This window comes from Physella acuta, unplaced genomic scaffold, assembly GCF_028476545.2.
Source record: "Physella acuta isolate Inbredline_101_S28 unplaced genomic scaffold, ASM2847654v3 ptg000210l, whole genome shotgun sequence".
NCBI classification, from domain to species: Eukaryota; Metazoa; Mollusca; class Gastropoda; family Physidae; genus Physella; species Physella acuta.
Genome location: NW_026731729.1, coordinates 669,658 through 689,755, shown reverse-complemented (window position 1 = coordinate 689,755; position 20,098 = coordinate 669,658). Strand labels below are relative to the sequence as shown.

The 20,098-nt window shown below is 41.1% G+C and overlaps 1 protein-coding gene across 6 annotated transcripts in view; it reads left to right on the top strand.

Moving 5' to 3' along the window:
• The window catches only part of LOC131937445 (uncharacterized), a 43,676-nt gene that overhangs the window by 3,941 nt on the left and 19,637 nt on the right, over positions 1 to 20,098 (top strand). For 2 of the 6 annotated variants that reach the window (XM_059294888.1, XM_059294887.1), the window contains exons 1-2: positions 3,137 to 3,624; positions 19,723 to 19,812. In XM_059294888.1, coding sequence (XP_059150871.1) covers positions 3,316 to 3,624; positions 19,723 to 19,812 — 399 coding nt within the window. In that variant the 5' untranslated portion in view covers positions 3,137 to 3,315. Of the gene's footprint in view, positions 1 to 3,136; positions 3,625 to 13,611; positions 13,953 to 15,181; positions 15,755 to 19,722; positions 19,813 to 20,098 lie in introns of those variants that run through there. The other 4 variants (XM_059294891.1, XM_059294889.1, XM_059294890.1 and 1 more) reach the window with 4 other exon arrangements.

Below are 20,098 nucleotides of genomic sequence, written 5' to 3'. Positions count from 1 at the left end.
ACTTCAGAGACCATTACTTCCTGTTAATGCCAGCAAAGTCTGTGATGATTTATCGCTCCTGTTGAGTGGTTCCCGATCTAAGTGGTTCCAGATTGTTCTGTTAAGTCAGGAACACAGGTAGGCTCAGGTAGACTAATGACGTCATTGACAGGGACACAGACGGAAATGCATTGATAGTTTTATTGGTGACTGGTGACACAGAAGTACATTGACAGCTTTAGTACTGAATGGTGAGACAAAAGTATATTGACAGTTTTATTGGTGACTGGTGATACAGAAATACATTGACAGTTTTAGTATTGAATGGTGAGAAAAAAGTACATTGACAATTTTAGGACTGAATGGTGACACAAAAGTGCATTGACAGTTTTAATATTGAATGGTGAGACAAAAGTACATTGACAGCTTTAGAACTGACTGGTGACACAAAAGACCATGTAAAGTGGTTGGTGGGTTTTTTTTTCGTAGAAATATGGAAAGCAAGCGACTATTTTCTTCTAGAAAACCTGCGTCTATATCCCTGTAGAAAACCTGCGCCTATATCCCTGTAGAAAACATGCGTCTAAATACCTGTAGAAAACCTGCGACTAAATCCCTGTAGAAAACCTGCGCCTATTCCCTGTAGAAAACCTGCGTCCATATCCCTGTAGAAAACCTGCGCCTATATCCCTGTAGAAAACCTGCGCCTATATCCCTGTAAAAAACTTGCTACTATATCCCTGTAGAAAACCTGCGACTAAATCCCTGTAGAAAACCTGCGACTGAATCCCTGTAGAAAACCTGCGACTGAATCACTGTAGAAAACTTGCGCCTATTCCCTGTAGAAAACCTGCGTCTATATCCCTATAAACGCCTGTTAATCCGTGTCTAAAAGCTACTTATCCTGAAACATGCTTGCTTAAGCTTTCGTCTGCTTGGTTGGCGTTCGACAATCCGTTACCGTCTGTTCTCTGGTTGCCTTAAGTCCCTTTAGCTGGTTATTCTTTTATTCTGAGGGTTTCGAGGACGATTACATGCTCGTTACCTTGACAACGCTACCTAGACCATATGATACTTTAATACATCTTTTGATGGAAACTTCTGACACAATCTGTAACAAGCACACACACAAAATGACGTCATTCTATTCTTTCATACAAACTCGTGTTCTAGAAGTTTCATGTCGTTATAAAGTATCCATTAAATCAGAATGGCTTGTATAGAAACTATTTTAGTAGCCGCAACTAAACGACAAATGAACACATGTTGTAGCGAGTTATCCGTATAACGTATCACGTTCATTGCAAGTTTAACTCTTTAACAACCGTTACTGTTCGATTTTATTGCACTTTTTTTCGCCATATTTTCCGACACCCCGAAAAAAAAACCTCAATAGGCCCGCCATGTCGTAAAATGAACGAAATAAAAGCTTACAATTTTACTTTCACGCTAATAATCTTTTCATGGGGATTATCTCTAAAAGTTTCCTTTCTTGTCGTTTATACGTACCCACACTGTAAAACTCCCCCTACACAATTTCATGAGATAAAAAAAACTGTCTTATGTCTAGCGTAGGGGCACATTAAAAGTTCCATGTAGGGGCTAGCGGGCACCGTTTTGTGAAGCTGTTGCTACAATGGCCCTCTGACTGTGGGGAGCACGGATGACTGGGTCGGGCGAATCTCACCTGTAATTGCAATCAATAAAATGAAATCACCTCAATTTTTACGACCTAAAACATCTACCAGCACGTGTTGTCGGCACGTGAAGCTAGGACTGACACCGTCATGGTCATTTCAAATCTAGCTGGCTCCGTGACACGTCCCAGTGTGGCTCTTTGGATTATTCTAGAAGTTTAGTTTGGGAGATTATAGGTACATGTTAGTGTGGATATTACAGTGGTATTGTGGAATATCGCGTATTGTGTTAGATTTTATATCGCTTTCTTTCGCTCACTTTTTAGTGCAATAAACATATTCAGAGACATACTCATAGACATACATTGATATAATCAGTGACATACATGCACATAGACACCCATACATATAAATATATATATAGGCCTATATATATATATATATATATATATATATATATATATATATATATATATATATATATAGGCCTATATATATATATATATATATATATATATATATATATATATATATATATATATATATATATATATATGTGTGTGTGTGTGTGTGTGTGCGTGTGTGTGTGCATAGTCTACACTCAGCAACTGGCACAAGCTGACACTAATTACTTAAAAATAATTATGTAATTATGTCCACCCAATTACATTATCTCAGACAAACATAGGCGAAATATGGCTGTGGCGCTTAGGGCAACTTTCTAATTTTAGCCCGATTCCTGCCCAAACTTACAGCAGACGACTTTCTTGCCAGGGTTCAAAACCTTGCCGTCTGCTTAGATTTGACCTGAACGTCACTCAACATTACAGCCCATGTTGGTCTTACATCAACATTAATCCCTGACTATGTTAGACTCGTCGAGTAGGCCTATAGAGCCTAAAACTGTAGCACATACGGCTATATAATTAGCCTATATTATACATATACGCATACATGTGATGTGTGACACGGATCGAGTTGTAACAATGACAGTAGCAACTAGCAACATCGCCAATGTTGTCACAGCGTTGGTTACAAATAGCAACATGAATTTTTTATTCTTCAATCACAGAACGGCAGGGGGAGACGATCAGCTTTCTCTCTTCTCAGCGCGCCGTTAGCCTACACACACACACACACAAACACACACACATACACGCACACACACATATACACACACATACACACACATACAACATACAGACAAATAGATACACATACATACACCATACACACATACAAACACATACATACATACAGACATACATACACATACATACATACACACATACATACACCCACCATACTGTGTCGCTACACATACAAGAATGTCAGATACGTGTGTATATACCACTTGACGAGACAGCCCAATTGACACTGTGTTTTTTACTAATCCCTCAAAGTCGATACTTTCATATTCCTTTTACGCTTCATTACACGCGGCATTTTGTTGAACGATTCAGTCAAGCGTGCAGATAGAAGGCGCGGCGAGACATTGGTTAGGGAGTGGTGGGTCCGGTCTGGTCAAGCTCTCACAGCCGGCCATGTCAAGTCTGTCCAGTGGCGACTGGTCAGGTGAAGTTGTGGTGCCAGAAGTGGACAGCACTTCCTGAAATAGCCCAAGACACCTGATGTGTAGGTTCGTGGCGTGTAGTGACGTAATCAAGTGACCCGGATACAGAATCCTTTCACCCAGAACATGAATAGACAAAAGTCCCCGGTGAAAACGGTCGGACGGAACACACCGTCAGGCTGGCGGCGGTCACGTGACTCGCCGTGCCAACACATGCCGGACGGGGCAAATGGCGACCCACTCTGGCAGCTGTGCCCTGCCCCGGGACGTGTGACGGAAGACGCCAGCAGGCCACCGCTGCGTCCGTCTAGGTCGGAGTTGAACCTGTACTGCTCTGCTAGGTTCAGATCCAGCATGCAGGACTTCCCCGAGGCCTTCAGATCCGTGTCCAAGATCCGCATCACTACCTACCTGACCACCCGGCCTCGCTCTGACGTAAGTTGTTTACATCTTAATCCTAATGTCATCGGGATATATCCCTGTCTATCTAGATGTGGGTAATGACGTAATGGCGACATCTTAATTAACACTTAATGACGACGTTATTACACTCTGACGCAAGTCATGAGCTTACGTTGATTCGTTAATTATGATATAAATATGACGTACGTATGCAAATTACGACGAAGTTATGAGCTTACCATAATTCATTAATTATATATATTCACATATATATATGATTATATATACTCATTATGACGTAATGGCGACATCTTAATTAACTCTTAATGACGACATGATTACACTCTGACGCAAGTCATGAGCTTACGTTGATTCGTTAATTATGATATAAATATGACGTACGTATGCAAATTACGACGAAGTTATGAGCTTACCATAATTCATTAATTATATATATTCACATATATATACATGATTATATATACTCATTATGACGTAATGGCGACATCTTAATTAACTCTTAATGACGACATGATTACACTCTGACGCAAGTCATGAGCTTACGTTGACTCGTTAATTATGATATAAATATGACGTACGTATGCAAATTACGACGAAGTTATGAGCTTACCATAATTCATTAATTATATATATTCACATATATATATATGATTATATATACTCATTATGACGTAATGGCGACATCTTAATTAACTCTTAATGACGACATGATTACACTCTGACGCAAGTCATGAGCTTACGTTGATTCGTTAATTATGATATAAATATGACGTACGTATGCAAATTACGACGAAGTTATGAGCTTACCATAATTCATTAATTATATATATTCACATATATATACATGATTATATATACTCATTATGACGTAATGGCGACATCTTAATTAACTCTTAATGACGACATGATTACACTCTGACGCAAGTCATGAGCTTACGTTGACTCGTTAATTATGATATAAATATGACGTACGTATGCAAATTACGACGAAGTTATGAGCTTACCATAAATCATTAATTATATATATTCACATATATATATATGATTATATATACTCATTATGACGTAATGGCGACATCTTAATTAACTCTTAATGACGACATGATTACACTCTGACGCAAGTCATGAGCTTACGTTGATTCGTTAATTATGATATAAATATGACGTACGTATGCAAATTACGACGAAGTTATGAGCTTACCATAATTCATTAATTATATATATTCACATATATATACATGATTATATATACTCATTATGACGTAATGGCGACATCTTAATTAACTCTTAATGACGACATGATTACACTCTGACGCAAGTCATGAGCTTACGTTGACTCGTTAATTATGATATAAATATGACGTACGTATGCAAATTACGACGAAGTTATGAGCTTACCATAATTCATTAATTATATATATTCATATATATATATATATATATATATATATATATATATATATATATATATATATATATATATATATATATATATATATATATATATATATATATATATATATATATATGAATATATATAATTAATGACAAAAGATCGTTACCTACCCTAACACATTATAATCTAAACACATTTTTTAACCACTTGACTAACTAGTGGCTTCCTTTAATCCCACCAACTAATCGTGATATTCAATGAGTTGGTTGCTAGCAAGATTTGTTCGAAGGTAACCATACCATAAAGGGACGGAATTCGAGGACATAGAGTTGTCTTCCCCTAACCAGAGTTATCTAGTCCGTGTGGCGGTTAGGTAAACACTACCTGATTCCAATTAGGTGTTTTACATAATTACAACATGGCGACTCTATGGGTAGTCTTGCTTGGTTTAGTTGAGATCTTGACGTCACTAAATTCCATTGATAAACATGTTGACGTCACTAAATGCCAATATTGCTAAATATGAAAGGTACAAAAATGGACCAAATGTTTCTGTGTTGTCAAGGTTACTGTGGGTCAAGGTTAGGTTAAGTAATTATAATTTTCTTTGCTCTAGACTTCGTGTGATCGTTCTATGGTTTGTTTTTCAAGGGCCGCAACACCCCCACCCATATCCAACCCCCTCACAACATCCCATCCCCAAAAAAAAACACTAGGCAACGACATGGTTAAAACTGATATTCCAATTCACCATCGATGGCAAATTTTATAGAGGACAATAGCGTCACCACCCAGACCAACGCGGCCGTTGATGTTACATAGAACGTATTAAATATCACTTAAGATAACAAAAACAACTACGCAATTACAAAAATCCCATGAAGCTAAAATTGACAATGACCTACAACAAGTTACAATCTTTTCTTTATCACCATCTGTATTTCATCACACCTTGTAATATAATTTTGACCCATTTCTAATTTGCTCTCTAATTAGATACTAAATATTTCATTAAAAAGGTACTCCAATTAGATTCTAAATTTCTCATTTAAAATGTACTCTAATTAGATGCTAAATTTCTAATTGAAAGGGTACTCTAATTATACATTATAAAATAAGAGTTAATATTACCATCTGGTAGCAGTCATCGAGGTAGCACATTGAAATTACCTTTACTAGCCTACACTAGTAAAATAGCCATGGAGGTAACACATTGCAATTACCTTTACTAGCCAACACTAGTAAAATAACCATCGAGGTAGAACATTGAAGTTACCTTTACTAGCCTACACTAGTAAAATAGCCATCAAGGTAGCATATTGAAGTTACCATTACCCAGCCCGCACGAGTAACTTAGGCAAGCAATAAATCACTCGCATATTGCCATATTGTATTCTAATCTTCTCGACATGTCTAAGGTCACGAATTAAACCCACACATAATCAGCTGGTGTAACCATAACGGCTATAAGGATCAGCACGAATGGACTTGTAGGCCAGACACCGGATGAAACATCACGAAATGACATCAAGACATACATGTTATGTATCCATAACGGCTTTATAGATCAGCATGGTTGGACACCGGATGAAACAGAACGAAATCACATCAAGACATACAGCTTGTGTAGGCTCAACATGAAGTAGGGAGACATCGAGCCTGTGATTGGTTGTTTGTTGTGGGCGGGAGTGCGCCTTCTAGCTAATCCTAAGTTCGACTCCCGGGTAGAAGGCGCTCGTTAGCTGGGGACAGCAACCCGTCTAGGGGAGAAAGGGACAGCAACCCGTCTATGGGAGAAGAGGACAGCAACCCGTCTAGGGAAGAAGGGGACAGCAACCCGTCTAGAGGAGAATGCTCGTTAGCTGGGGACAGCAACCCGTCTAGAGGAGAATGCTCGTTAGCTGGGGACAGCAACCCGTCTAGGGGAGAAAGGGACAGCAACCCGTCTATGGGAGAAGAGGACAGCAACCCGTCTAGGGAAGAAGGGGACAGCAACCCGTCTAGAGGAGAATGCTCGTTAGCTGGGGACAGCAACCCGTCTAGAGGAGAATGCTCGCTAGCTGGGGACAGCAACCCGTGTAGGGGAGCAGCCTCCGGAATCAAACAGGAGCGGAGCCCATTAGACGATAGGATCTCATTTCGGCAACTTCTGCGATACTGCTGATGTCAACATGTATAGGTGCTTCTCCCATGGGTCCATCAGCTGTGTGTTGATGGGGGGGGGGGGGGGGCTGGTACATGTCAACATGTATAGGTACTTCTCCCATGGGTCCATCAGCTGTGTGTTGAGGGGGGGGGGCTGGTACATGTCAACATGTATAGGTACTTCTGCCATGGGTCCACCAGCTGTGTGTTGAGGGGGGGGGGGGGCTGGTACATGCCAACATGTATAGGTACTTCTCCCATGGGTCCAACAGCTGTGTGTTGAGGGGGGGGGGCTGGTACATGCCAACATGTATAGGTACTTCTCCCATGGGTCCATCAGCTGTATGTTGAGGGGCGGGCTGGTACATGTCAACATGTATAGGTGCTTCTCCCGTGGGTCCATTAGCTATGTGTTGAGGGGCGGGCTGGTACATAGGCAACACCAGACGTTTCAACTCACTGCCCGGTCTTAGTGCAATGATTTACAACACAGCGGATAATGAAACCTTGAAACCACGTCGTTGAATGATAACAACACTGACAACTGAAGTATAAATCAGATTTATGGAATTACGTGAATTAACTGGATTATTTGGATTAACTGGATAAAGTCATGTGTTATCCCCCCCAACAAACTTCTATTAACCAACACAATTTATTACATTGCGTTCTCTGGTATTTCTCCTAGTGAAATGTTTCTTGTATCTCAAAGACTTTTGTCTTTGTCCTACCGTATGTGGTCCTAATGTCCCAGTCCTAAAAGCTGTTCCCATAATGTCCTACTTCTAGCTATACAGTATTTTTACGTACCAAAATTTCAACCATTAGTTTCCAAACGCTAACATGTCTCGAACAAATAATGAAATATCTCCAGCTCAATAAAGAAGGCAAAGACAATTTTATTAATTCGTTTGTTTACTTTTGGATTAGGGCGGGGATCTTGTCGCTCAGATCTTTTCGTCAAAGTCACATTTTTTGGTAGCTGTGAGATCAATGGATTGTGGGTAAAACTGGTAGTGGTGACATCAAAGGATTGTGGGCAGAGGCGTAGCGACCCTTCCTGGCGCCCGGAGACAAACTTTCAATTTGGCGCCCTCCCCCATATATTTTTTTATATTTTTAATACAAAACTGCAGCTAAAATGAGCTTTTAATTTTTTTTCATTCCATTTTGATTTTGGCACCCCCTAGGGTTGGCGCCGGGGACATATGTACCCCCTTCAACCCCTTGCTAAGCCTCTGATTGTGGGTAAAACTGCTAGTGGTGACATAAAGGATTTTAGATACCTATTGCCGCCAGCAATTGGTGTGTGAAATTTAAAGATCCCCCCCCCTAACTCTGGCATTGACTCGATCCACAGACCTGACTGGTTCTACAGTAACCATGTACCTAACACCCACACGGGGAAGAAAACTAAACACCAAAACAAGTAGCATAAACCAAAACAAGTTATATAAACCAAAACAAGTTATATAAACCAAAACAAGTTATATAAACCAAAACAAGTTATATAAACCGAAATAAGTTACATAAACTTGTTTATAATAAAAAGGACATTTTATCTGGCAATCTTATCCCAATGATTTGTCATAAACATCTGCTTGTGAACGACTGCAGCATGTCTGTATTTAACTTGGTAACCCTCCAGGTCTACGAGATAGAAAGCAATATTGCCAGATAAAAAGGATTTTTTTATTTTTTTCTCCCCGTCTACAAACTTGTATCCTTAGAGTTCCGTTTACAAGTTTCCCTCTTCAGTCGTCAATATGTCATGCATGAAGTCTTCTGACTTATTAATAGAACCTATAGGGCGAGGGTCAGAGGTCACGGACCATTTATTTTATCCTACAGAAAGCATGTCCGACAAATAGGCCTACACCCATGTAATGAGACAAATTATTCAAATCAATTCACCATGTTGTTACAACTGCCTGAAATAAAGCTATTCACCAGGAATGTCGTAAAACCTCGGCTGATATAAACACTCATTGTTTCTTACAGCTTTCGATCTGTTGTTCTTTGTTTCACCCCAAACATGATAGCGCCGCAACTTATTGATATTTTATTGATATTTGATCATTTGATTCTGTTTTCTAATCCATGGCCCGCCTGGCCAGGTTTTTAAAAGTCTTTCATCTCGTGTTGCCTGGTTTAATGTCCGCCATTGGGACGGTAACGGCAATAAAAATCTGCCGTGAAGCCGGCGTGGACCACGTGACTGGTGTTGTGGCAACCGGTTGACCACGGGGCGCCGTGTGTTGTTCCTAGGCCCAACCCTACGCCCCACGCCTCCTACCTAACTCACCCTCCACACCTCCTACCCAACCTCCCACCCTACGCCCCACCCACCCAAACTTCCTACCCAACCCCACCCTACACACCTCCTACCCAACCCCACCCTACACACCTCCTACCCAACCCCACCCTACACACCTCCTACCCAACCTCCCACCCTACGCCCCACCCACCCAAACTTCCTACCCAACCCCACCCTACACACCTCCTACCCAACCCCACCCTACACACCTCCTACCCAACCCCACCCTACACACCTCCTACCCAACCTCCCATCCTACGCCCCACCCACCCAAACTTCCTACCCAACCCCACCGTACACACCACCTACCCAACCCCACCTTACGCCCTACCCTACACAACTCCAACCCAACCCCACCCTCCACACCTCCTACCCAACCCCACCCTCCACACCTCCCACCCAAACCAACCCTACTCCCAACCCCCCACGCCTCATACCTAACCCCACCCCCACACCTCCTACCCAAACCCACCCTACACACCTCACACCCAACCCCACCCACCACTCCTCGCTCTCCACCCTCCACCCCACTCTAGCCACCACTACATAGCTATGATTGGATCAGGTTTCTGAACGGGGACTAAAACCCGCTGGTGACAGAGGGTAGGGTGGGGGTTTTAACGATTTAATGGACACAATCATTATCAGCCTGTTCTGTACACAATCACTATCAGTCTGTTCTGTACACAATCATAATCAGTCTGTTCTGTACACAATCATTATCAGCCTGTTGTTCTGTACACAATCATTATCAGTCTGTTATGTACACAATCATTATCAGTCTGTTATGTACACAATCATTATCAGTCTGTTATGTACACAATCATTATCAGTCTATTGTTCTGCACACAATCATCATCAGTATAATTAATGTACTGAATTATTGACATCCTGTTGTCATATACACAATCACCGTCAGTCTGTTGCTAGTCAGGTGCTGACTGTCGTGTATAGCCGATTGTTTTCCTCTGTTGTCAATCACTGACTGTTATAGTCAGCCAATGACTGATTGCTGAAGTCATTGAAGTCATTGATGGCTTGCTCAAGTCATTTATTGCCGTGAGACTACCGCCCTAACACCGGTTCTATTGTTTGTTTTATCGTGTAATCCACGCACCACGAAACTCTTTAAACCCTACTGCAACTACTCCACTCCACTACCGCACTCCACTGTTCCACCACACATAAACACTTCCACTCCACTCTATACCTTCCACGCTCCCCCGCCTCGCCTAAATAACCCGACACCTTCCACCCCCCACCCCCCTTCCCCTATTCCTCATGTAACTGCCCCTAATGATTTTTTTTCGTCCCATGAAAAATGTCGCCGAGGCTTACAGCTATTGTCTTAGGGCATTGACGTTGTCGGCTGTTGTAGGTACTAATGATGTTGTGGTAGACTGTCTCGGTACTAATGATGTTGTCTACTGTCTTGGTACTAATGATGTTGTGGTAGACTGTCTCGGTACTAATAATGTTGTGTACTGTCTTGGTACTAATGATGTTGTTGTCTACTGTCTCGGTACTAATAATGTTGTGTACTGTCTTGGTACTAATGATGTTGTTGTCTACTGTCTTGGTACAAATGTTGTTGTCTATTGTCTTGGTACTAATGATGTTGTTGTCTACTGTCTTGTTACTAATGATGTTGTTGTCTACTGACTTGGTACTAATGTTGTTGTCTACTGTCTTGGTACTAATGTTGTTGTCTACTGTCTTGTTACTAATGATGTTGTTGTCTACTGTCTTGGTACTAATGTTGTTGTCTACTGTCCTGGTACAAATGTTGTTGTCTACTGTCTTGGTACTAATGATGTTGTTGTCTACTGTCTTGGTACTAATGTTGTTGTCTACTGTCTTGGTACAAATGTTGTTGTCTACTGTCATTGTACTAATGATGTTGTTGTCTACTGTCTTGGAACTAATGTTGTTGTCTACTGTCTTGGTACAAATGTTGTTGTCTACTGTCTTGGTACTAATGATGATGTTGTCTATTGTCTTGTTACTAATGATGTTGTTGTCTACTGACTTGGTACTAATGATGTTGTCTACTGTCTTGGTACAAATGTTGTTGTCTACTGTCTTGGTACTAATGATGTTGTTGTCTACTGTCTTGGTACTAATGATGTTGTTGTCTACTGTCTTGTTACTAATGATGTTGTTGTCTACTGTCTTGGTACTAATGATGTTGTTGTCTACTGTCTTGGTACTAATGTTGTTGTCTACTGTCTTGGTACTAATGATGTTGTTGTATACTGTCTTGTTAGTAATGATGTTGTTGTCTACTGTCTTGGTACTAATGTTGTTGTCTACTGTCTTGGTACTAATGATGTTGTTGTCTACTGTCTTGGTACTAATGTTGTTGTCTACTGTCTTGGTACTAATGATGTTGTTGTCTACTGTCTTGTTACTAATGATGTTGTTGTCTACTGTCTTGGTACAAATGACGTTGTCTACTGTCTTGGTACTAATGATGTTGTTGTCTACTGTCTTGGTACTAATGATGTTGTTGTCTACTGTCTTGGTACTAATGATGTTGTTGTCTACTGTCTTGTTACTAATGATGTTGTTGTCTACTGTCTTGTTACTAATGATGTTGTTGTCTACTGTCTTGGTACTAATGATGTTGTTGTCTACTGTCTTGGTACTAATGATGTTGTTGTCTACTGTCTTGTTACTAATGTTGTTGTCTACTGTCTTGGTACAAATGTTGTTGTCTACTGTCTTGGTACTAATGATGTTGTTGTCTACTGTCTTGTTACTAATGATGTTGTTGTCTACTGTCTTGTTACTAATGATGTTGTTGTCTACTGTCTTGGTACTATTGATGTTGTTGTCTACTGTCTTGGTACTAATGATGTTGTTGTCTACTGTCTTGTTACTAATGATGTTGTTGTCTACTGTCTTGGTACAAATGACGTTGTCTACTGTCTTGGTACTAATGATGTTGTTGTGTACTGTCTTGTTACTAATGATGTTGTTGTCTACTGTCTTGGTACAAATGACGTTGTCTACTGTCTTGGTATTAGCGATGTGTTTGTTTGAATTTGGTTAGTTCATGAGTCAAGTTCACTCGCATTCATTACGTTCATTAAATTATACAAATTTACATAAATTAATTTATTAAAAACAATCTTGAGCAGGTCCAACTATTACAAACATGCCAACTGATCTGCCCACTATCTGCCCGCAATCTGCTATTTTTCAGTATATCTGCCACCTACTAGTTTATTTGCCCACTCTGCCCATACTACAAAACTATCTGCCCACTTAACAGCACGGAACAGACGTTCTGCCCACTCTATGCTAGCTACAAGACTTTATGCCCACTCTATACCAGCTACAAGACTATCTGCCCCCCCCCCCCCACCCTGCCCCACCTCCCAGTTTACCTGCCCCCCCCCCCCCCCCCCGTCCCAGCTACCGTGTCTTTAAACTATCGACCGCCTGCAGTGGCACCAAATTTCTGCTCTAGTTCCGGCACCGTTAGATCGCCTGGAGATCTGGCAGACGTCAGAGAGGCTCTGTGTCTGCTGTGTACGGGCTGATCTGTCTGTATCAAAGTGGGCGGGGCCAGGAGATAAGAAAAGAAACGTAAAATAATAAAGTGTTTGTTGGGGATTGTTGATTGTAGGGTGTTGGCATAATTAAGTACCGTATGCTAGGGAGCGTTCATTGTTGGGTGTTGGCATAATTAAATACTCTATGCTAGGGAGCGTTCATTGTTGGGTTTCAGCTATAATAGTGTGTGCAAGGGAGCGTTCATTGTTGTAGGTTGGTTTGTATGTTGGGCGGCGTATATTTTTGTATAATTTTTTTTTCGTCTAAATAAGTAAAGTATACTAGAAGAGCTTGCTTCATCACAGATTTTAGTTTGAATTTTAGAACTTAGAAGTTGGACATTATGGATTAGAATAGTTTGCTGGGCAGCTGGACTTCGTTTCGTTGTCATTACATGCAACTTTTCAAATAACGGAACCGTGAGGACACACCTGTATCAGGTGCTGGGACAGGTGTAATGACGTGTCGCACCTGGGTACGGGGAAATTAAAACAGTAGACCCGAGCTAGTGCCAGTTAAGATTGTGTCATTGGCCAGGTTTTCGGTTGACGTGTGCTTGACATTGGTGGCATAACAAGACCGATCTAAAAGATCTTTTATGATCTACTTGTGTCGCGGCCAAACGTGGCTTTCAAAACGAGGCTTGCGGATTTCTGTGTCGTCTGCTGTTTACTAGACTCGGAAATCCAACACACATTTACTGCACTTAGCTGACAGGAGATTGGAGCTTTGACAAATGACCGGTAGTTTACACGCTGGGGAAACTTGTATCCACTGGATGAGATAAGCAACATATCCACTGGATTAAATAATCCGTGCGTCGACTGACTTCGCATGTCCTGTTTTCATGTGGATCCATTTCTTATAATCTGAGTTTAAGCTTAATCTAAAGTTTGTCTTGCTTTTAAAGTTAGCGTTCAGGTATGTCTAGGTTTGATTCATCGATTTGTCGTGTTTGAAACTTGTCTAGGTTTGATTCATCGATTTGTCGTGTTTGAAGCTTGACTCCGTAAAACGTTAGGCATGACTGGCCTGTGGCAGGGCTTTGATCTTAGACGGGGGTCTGTGGCAGGCAGTCTCAGACAGGCGTCAGGTAATGTCTGTCTTACACTGGCGTCAAGTTATGTCTGTCTTAGACTGGCGTCACGTGTTGTCTGTGTGACATCATTACTGATTCGATCGGCATAAGGATGTGTACGTGTAATTTGTGTACTGTTAAAACTCTGACGTTTACTTTTATTTACGATTCTCGGTGTATGGAATATCTTCTTTGGAGTATTTAATCGTGTGGCTATATTTCCCTCAAGATGATGCAATTTTATATATATATATATATATATATATATATATATATATATATATATATATATATATATATATATATATATATATATATATATATATATATATATATATATATATATATATATATACATATACATATACATATATACCCGTACGTTCACGACTCTGCTATAAGCTAATAATAATTTTCAAATAGTTAGAGACATGTATCATTTTGCCGTAGATTCCCGCAGGCTTTAGGCCGTAGATTCCCGCAGGTTTAAAGCCTACACCTGCTAATCGCTGCTATTGATTTTTCTCCCCCGTAGACCGACGGGTCTGTGTACACAGTAACCTGACACTATGACCCCTGACCCCGACCAAAATATCCCCTCACCTCTGCCTCTCGGCGACAGAAATACATTTGTGACTTGACCGCGCTTGACTGGATGTGACGTCACTTGACTGGATTCAGTGCCGTTGTGGAGTGTGTCTATGACTTCAGTGAACCGGAAACGTGTTGGGGGGGGGGGGGTGTGACAGCCGACACCGTGACCACATGTGTTGACTAGCGTCTTGGTGATCGCCTAATTGGTCGTCTGCTGTGGTGATCGCCTAATTGGTCGTCTGCTGTGGTGATCGCCTAATTGGTCGTCTGCTGTGGTGATCGCCTAATTGGTCGTCTGCTGTGGTGATCGCCTAATTGGTCGTCTGCTGTGGTGATCGCCTAATCGGTCGTCTGCTTGTTGTTCTTGTACCATCCGTCACGTCTGTAGAGTTGGATCCTTACATTAGATGTATTTGTATTTATCCATTTCCTGGATCACTTTATAACAGTGGATTTCTGTTTCATCAGTTTACTGGATAATTAGATAATTAGATTTTTAGATTGTAATCCATTTACTGGATATATTCCATCCGCATTATATATCAATATATCAAGTTTTTGTCATGTTTGTGCTTTACGGAATATAACAGAAACCTGTAGACATCTGGCTATACCGACTGTGTTACTGTGCTTAAACAACAGCAACAAATGTATTTATGTGCGATCTAAAACAACAGCAACAAATGTATTTATGTGCGATCTAAAACAACAGCAAGAAATGTATTTATGTGCGATCTAGAACAACAACAAAAAGTTTGCCGGACAAATGAACGGATCAAACATGATTAAGTGCCCACAGTAAACATGGATTAAGCGCACTACAATGCCGGCCACCGAAGTCCTTAGGCCGAAACGAGTGCCAGACCCTGGCGGTCACGTGACCTTGGAGAAGTTGCCAGAAAGTAAGAGAAAAGGCCGGAGAAAAGGGATGAAACCGGAAGTGGATAAAGTGGAGAGGACGAGGGAGAAAACCAATCTTAAGAAGAGCAGACTTGCTATCCTCAAACTGTCAAAAATAGCAGGCCCTGAGAGGGTCCAGCAGCTCATTAAGGTAATTATTTAATTAGCGTTGGACTCTGGTCAATGGTCAGCGTTCTGTTGGTCAACTCTACACTAGTCTACATGCATTGATTATGTATAGCCTCATCCCTCCTTACCTTTCCCGACCCCTAAAACATTTTCCCCCACCCCTTCCCCACCGACCCTCGGCCACATGTTTCACCTACCATTGTACTAGGCCTATAGTTAAAAAACAAATGTTTCAATGAAACCTACTGTTATTCAAGACAAAGCATTACTCGTTCGGTATGTGTATTGATTATTTAATTGTATCTTAATTTAATGTCCTGCCGATGTATAATTTATTTTTATAACAAAGTTAATTCAATGTCCTACCGATGTATAATTTATTTTTGTAACAAAGTTAAGTCAGGCTCATCTGCCGTCTAGTCTACCGTGGCTGACGTCACACAATTTGTATACACTCTCGTCTGCTAACATCGTTTCTGTTGAAACAATCACTCGACACAATAAACTTTACCACACTCGACAGAACATAAACTTTATCACACACAAAATAAAAATTTAAAAAAATACCAAACACAAAGATATTCCATCTACAAAAAAAAACACGATTCCATTAGACAGGTTCAATCAATCTATCGGCGAAAGATGTGACTTTAATGCCAGTAAAATGTTTTTGTTACACTCTGAAGCCCGCTGTGCCTCTCTGAATGCTAATGAAATATTGAGGAGTTGTTCTACAGTCCATATTGTTGTAACGAAGCCTGAACATGACAACTTTATTGATCTACAACTTTACGACCTCCCACCAACCTTTGTGATGTTGTTCGTTTTATTTTTACCTAACATTCACAAACTTCAACAGACCAAGCAGTCATGTTACCACCCCACCCACACAATGCCACACAATCCCACACACACTCCCCACCCACACCACGATCCAAGATTCGACGTAAAAATGGGTGTTCAATTATTTAAATAATCACGTCCTACACAATCAACACAATCACGTGACTGTCCAGGTCTATCCACACAAACACGTGACTGTCCAGGTCTATCCACACAATCACGTGACTGTCCAGGTCTATCCACACAATCACGTGACTGTCCAGGTCTATCCACACAATCACGTGATTGTCCAGGTCTATCCACACAATCACGTGACTGTCCAGGTCTATCCACACAATCACGTGACTGTCCAGGTCTATCCACACAATCACGTGACTGTCCAGGTCTATCCACACAATCATGCGATTGTCCAGGTCTATCCACACAATCTCGTGACTGTCCAGGTCTATCCACACAATCACGTGACTGTCCAGGTCTATCCACACAATCATGCGATTGTCCAGATCTATCACCTAAAGCACGAGACAGTCCTACCCGTCCGTCCGGGATTCGAACCCTCACCTTCAAGTAAACCTGGGATCGTTATTCCACTCGACTACGAGGCGAATTCATCAAATTTCTGGCGACATCGTAAACTTCAATTAATGACCCCGTGACTCAATCGAAGGTCCGGTGACCAATCAATGGAAGTGACATCTTTATGGGGTCATTAATGAGCGGGGAGCTCAGCCAAGGACCCTAATCAATAGGCCAGTACATAAAACTGTCCCCATTATTTTATAGAGTCGCTGTAGGCTTCACTGGCGCCTACCTTTGTTCTATAGAACATACGGCTTGGTTTAACGGTTGTTCTACAGAACATACGGCTTGGTTTAACGGTTGTTCTACAGAACATCGATGGCTTGGTTTAACGGTTGTTCTACAGAACATCGATGGCTTGGGTTAACGGTTGTTCTACAGAACATCGATGGCTTGGTTTAACGGTTGTTCTACAGAACATACGGCTTGGTTTAACGGTTGTTCTACAGAACATCGATGGCTTGGTTTAACGGTTGTTCTACAGAACATCGATGGCTTGGTTTAACGGTTGTTCTACAGAACATCGATGGCTTGGGGTTAACAATTGTTCTATAGAACATTGGTGGCTATGGTTTAAAATTTCTTCTATAGAAATTCGTAGCTATGGGTTAACAATTGTTCCATATAACAGTGGTGGGTAATAGTGGTGGCTAACGGTTGTTCTACAAAACTTTCGTGGTTTGGGTTACCAAATTTTCTATAGAGTATTGGTGGCTTGGTTTAACTGTTGTTCAATAGAACATCGGTGACTTAATATAAGTTGTTCTATAGAACATTGTCTGCTTGAGTTAACTGTTGCTCTATAGAACTTTTCGTGGTCTGGTGAACTATTGTTCTACAGAAGCTACATCTCTACACTCAGCACTCTGCCCACCGAACCAGAAAACTGTGGGTAAAAATGTAAGAGGTTTTATTTTTAACGCTTGGGAGAACACAACGTTCAGACACAGGTGACTAAATAAAGGTGTGGTAAAAGATATAAATAAAAACAAGAAACCATAGTTGAAATAATTCTAGAACAGTCCACGAACCGAGTGACATGTTGACGGCTTACATTCTTCTATCCAGGAACACATCTTGTACACCTTACACTCCCCCTTTTATACCCTTCATTCTCTCCCCTAACTTCAACAAAAAGCCTGGGAAAACATGATTAATCGCACACACACAGTCCTTCGTTGGCCAGGTATGCTTCTTCCGTACAAAGTACATGCTAAATACAATATAGATACAAAATGCCAAAAGTACAGTCTGTTACACATCCAACTAAGTCAACTTTAATGTCATATTGCATTGTCATTGGGTCTTGACCCACGTGCCAAATTTCAAAGAAATTAATCCGTTTGAAGTGCCTGAAATTTCGCTCTCCCGTTTCGATCTAGACAGACATGATTAAGACAGCCAGAGGAAGCAAGTTAAATAAAAGCTTGTAGAAACAGATGAAATCTGTTTTACAGAACTAATTAGTTCCATGGAACATGTTTTGTTTGGGAAAAGGTTTCAGTTATTTGAATAGAAGTGAACGCCACTGTCGTTGATTTACTCGTAACATGCTACGTTATGGTCATGTATGGGTTAGCCTAGGAACTGGCAAGGATTAGTCCTACGACCATCGGATAAGATCCTCTAGATGAGGACATTTAGATGAGATCCTCAGATCAGCACTTCGACCAACATTACAACGTCACAAATAGCGTTGAAATGTTCGAAAGACAAAGTGAGAAAAAATATTGTTTGCTGCATCATTAGGAGTTGCTATTGTTTTTAGTCATTAACGAGACTAATTATTGCGACTAATGAGCCTAATTAGTGAGTCTAGTGAGATCAATTAGTGAGTCGCCCCAGCAGGCAGACTCCACTAGTTTCCTCACACCTGCCTTCACCTGAAGATCGAATGGTATCGACAAAACGATCCGATTGATTTTGACGAGGAGAAATCGAGTAATGATCAGGGGGTCATTTGATCAGGGGGTCATTTGATCAGGGGGTCATTTGATCAGGGGGTCATTTGATCAGGAGGTCATTTGATCAGGGGGTCATTTGGTCAGGGGGTCATTTGATCAGGGGGTCATTTGATCAGGGGGTCATTTGATCAGGGGGTCATTTGATCAGTCTTTGACGGGTTACGCTGATCTCTAGCACTGATCAATGGCTGCTAATCAATCGATACACGTTAATCTCAAGATTGGCTATTGATCCCAAGGCCACCGTGGTCCTTTCATCGGACCGACAGCCCCTTTCACGGCGGGCGGGCCCTGTGTGAGGGTCCCGTGTCTGACGATCATCGATACGGTGATTGATACGACGTTGTATTGACTCGTCCGTGGTTCGTTGTCCGGTTAATCTGAACGCGTGTTTGGTATGTAGGCGGAGACAGTAGGCCAGTTGGTACAGATTTGACTTGTATATCTATAGAAATATATTTGTAGCAAATTTTATATATATATATATATATATATATATATATATATATATATATATATATATATATATATATATATATATATATATATATATATATATCTAGCATTAAACTAATCATTTCGATATTTAATGTCTATGTTACAGATCGCTGGGGATGTGAGACGGTCTCATTTGTTACCTCCCTTGGAAAATGGGACAAAGAGCAGGGGAGTGTACTCGTCTATGGACACGAATGTAAGTTGTTGCCCTTTAATTACCTTAATGTACAGAGCGACACGATCGGCGGGTCCCATGTTGTGTGGGTGTAGCCTCAGGGTCAACATGCACGACCACGGTGGCTTAAGGTAAAGATGGGTAGGACGAGGTTTGAGAATAGATGCTAGTGTAGACATTGAGCAGTAGAGGCGGCCATTGACAAGAAACAAGTTCTGGGCCTGGGTTATAGATCGTCTTCACCCGTCACACCCAATCATGGAGTGGCCGGACGGTAGAACTCTCCACCGCTAACCCAAAAGACTCG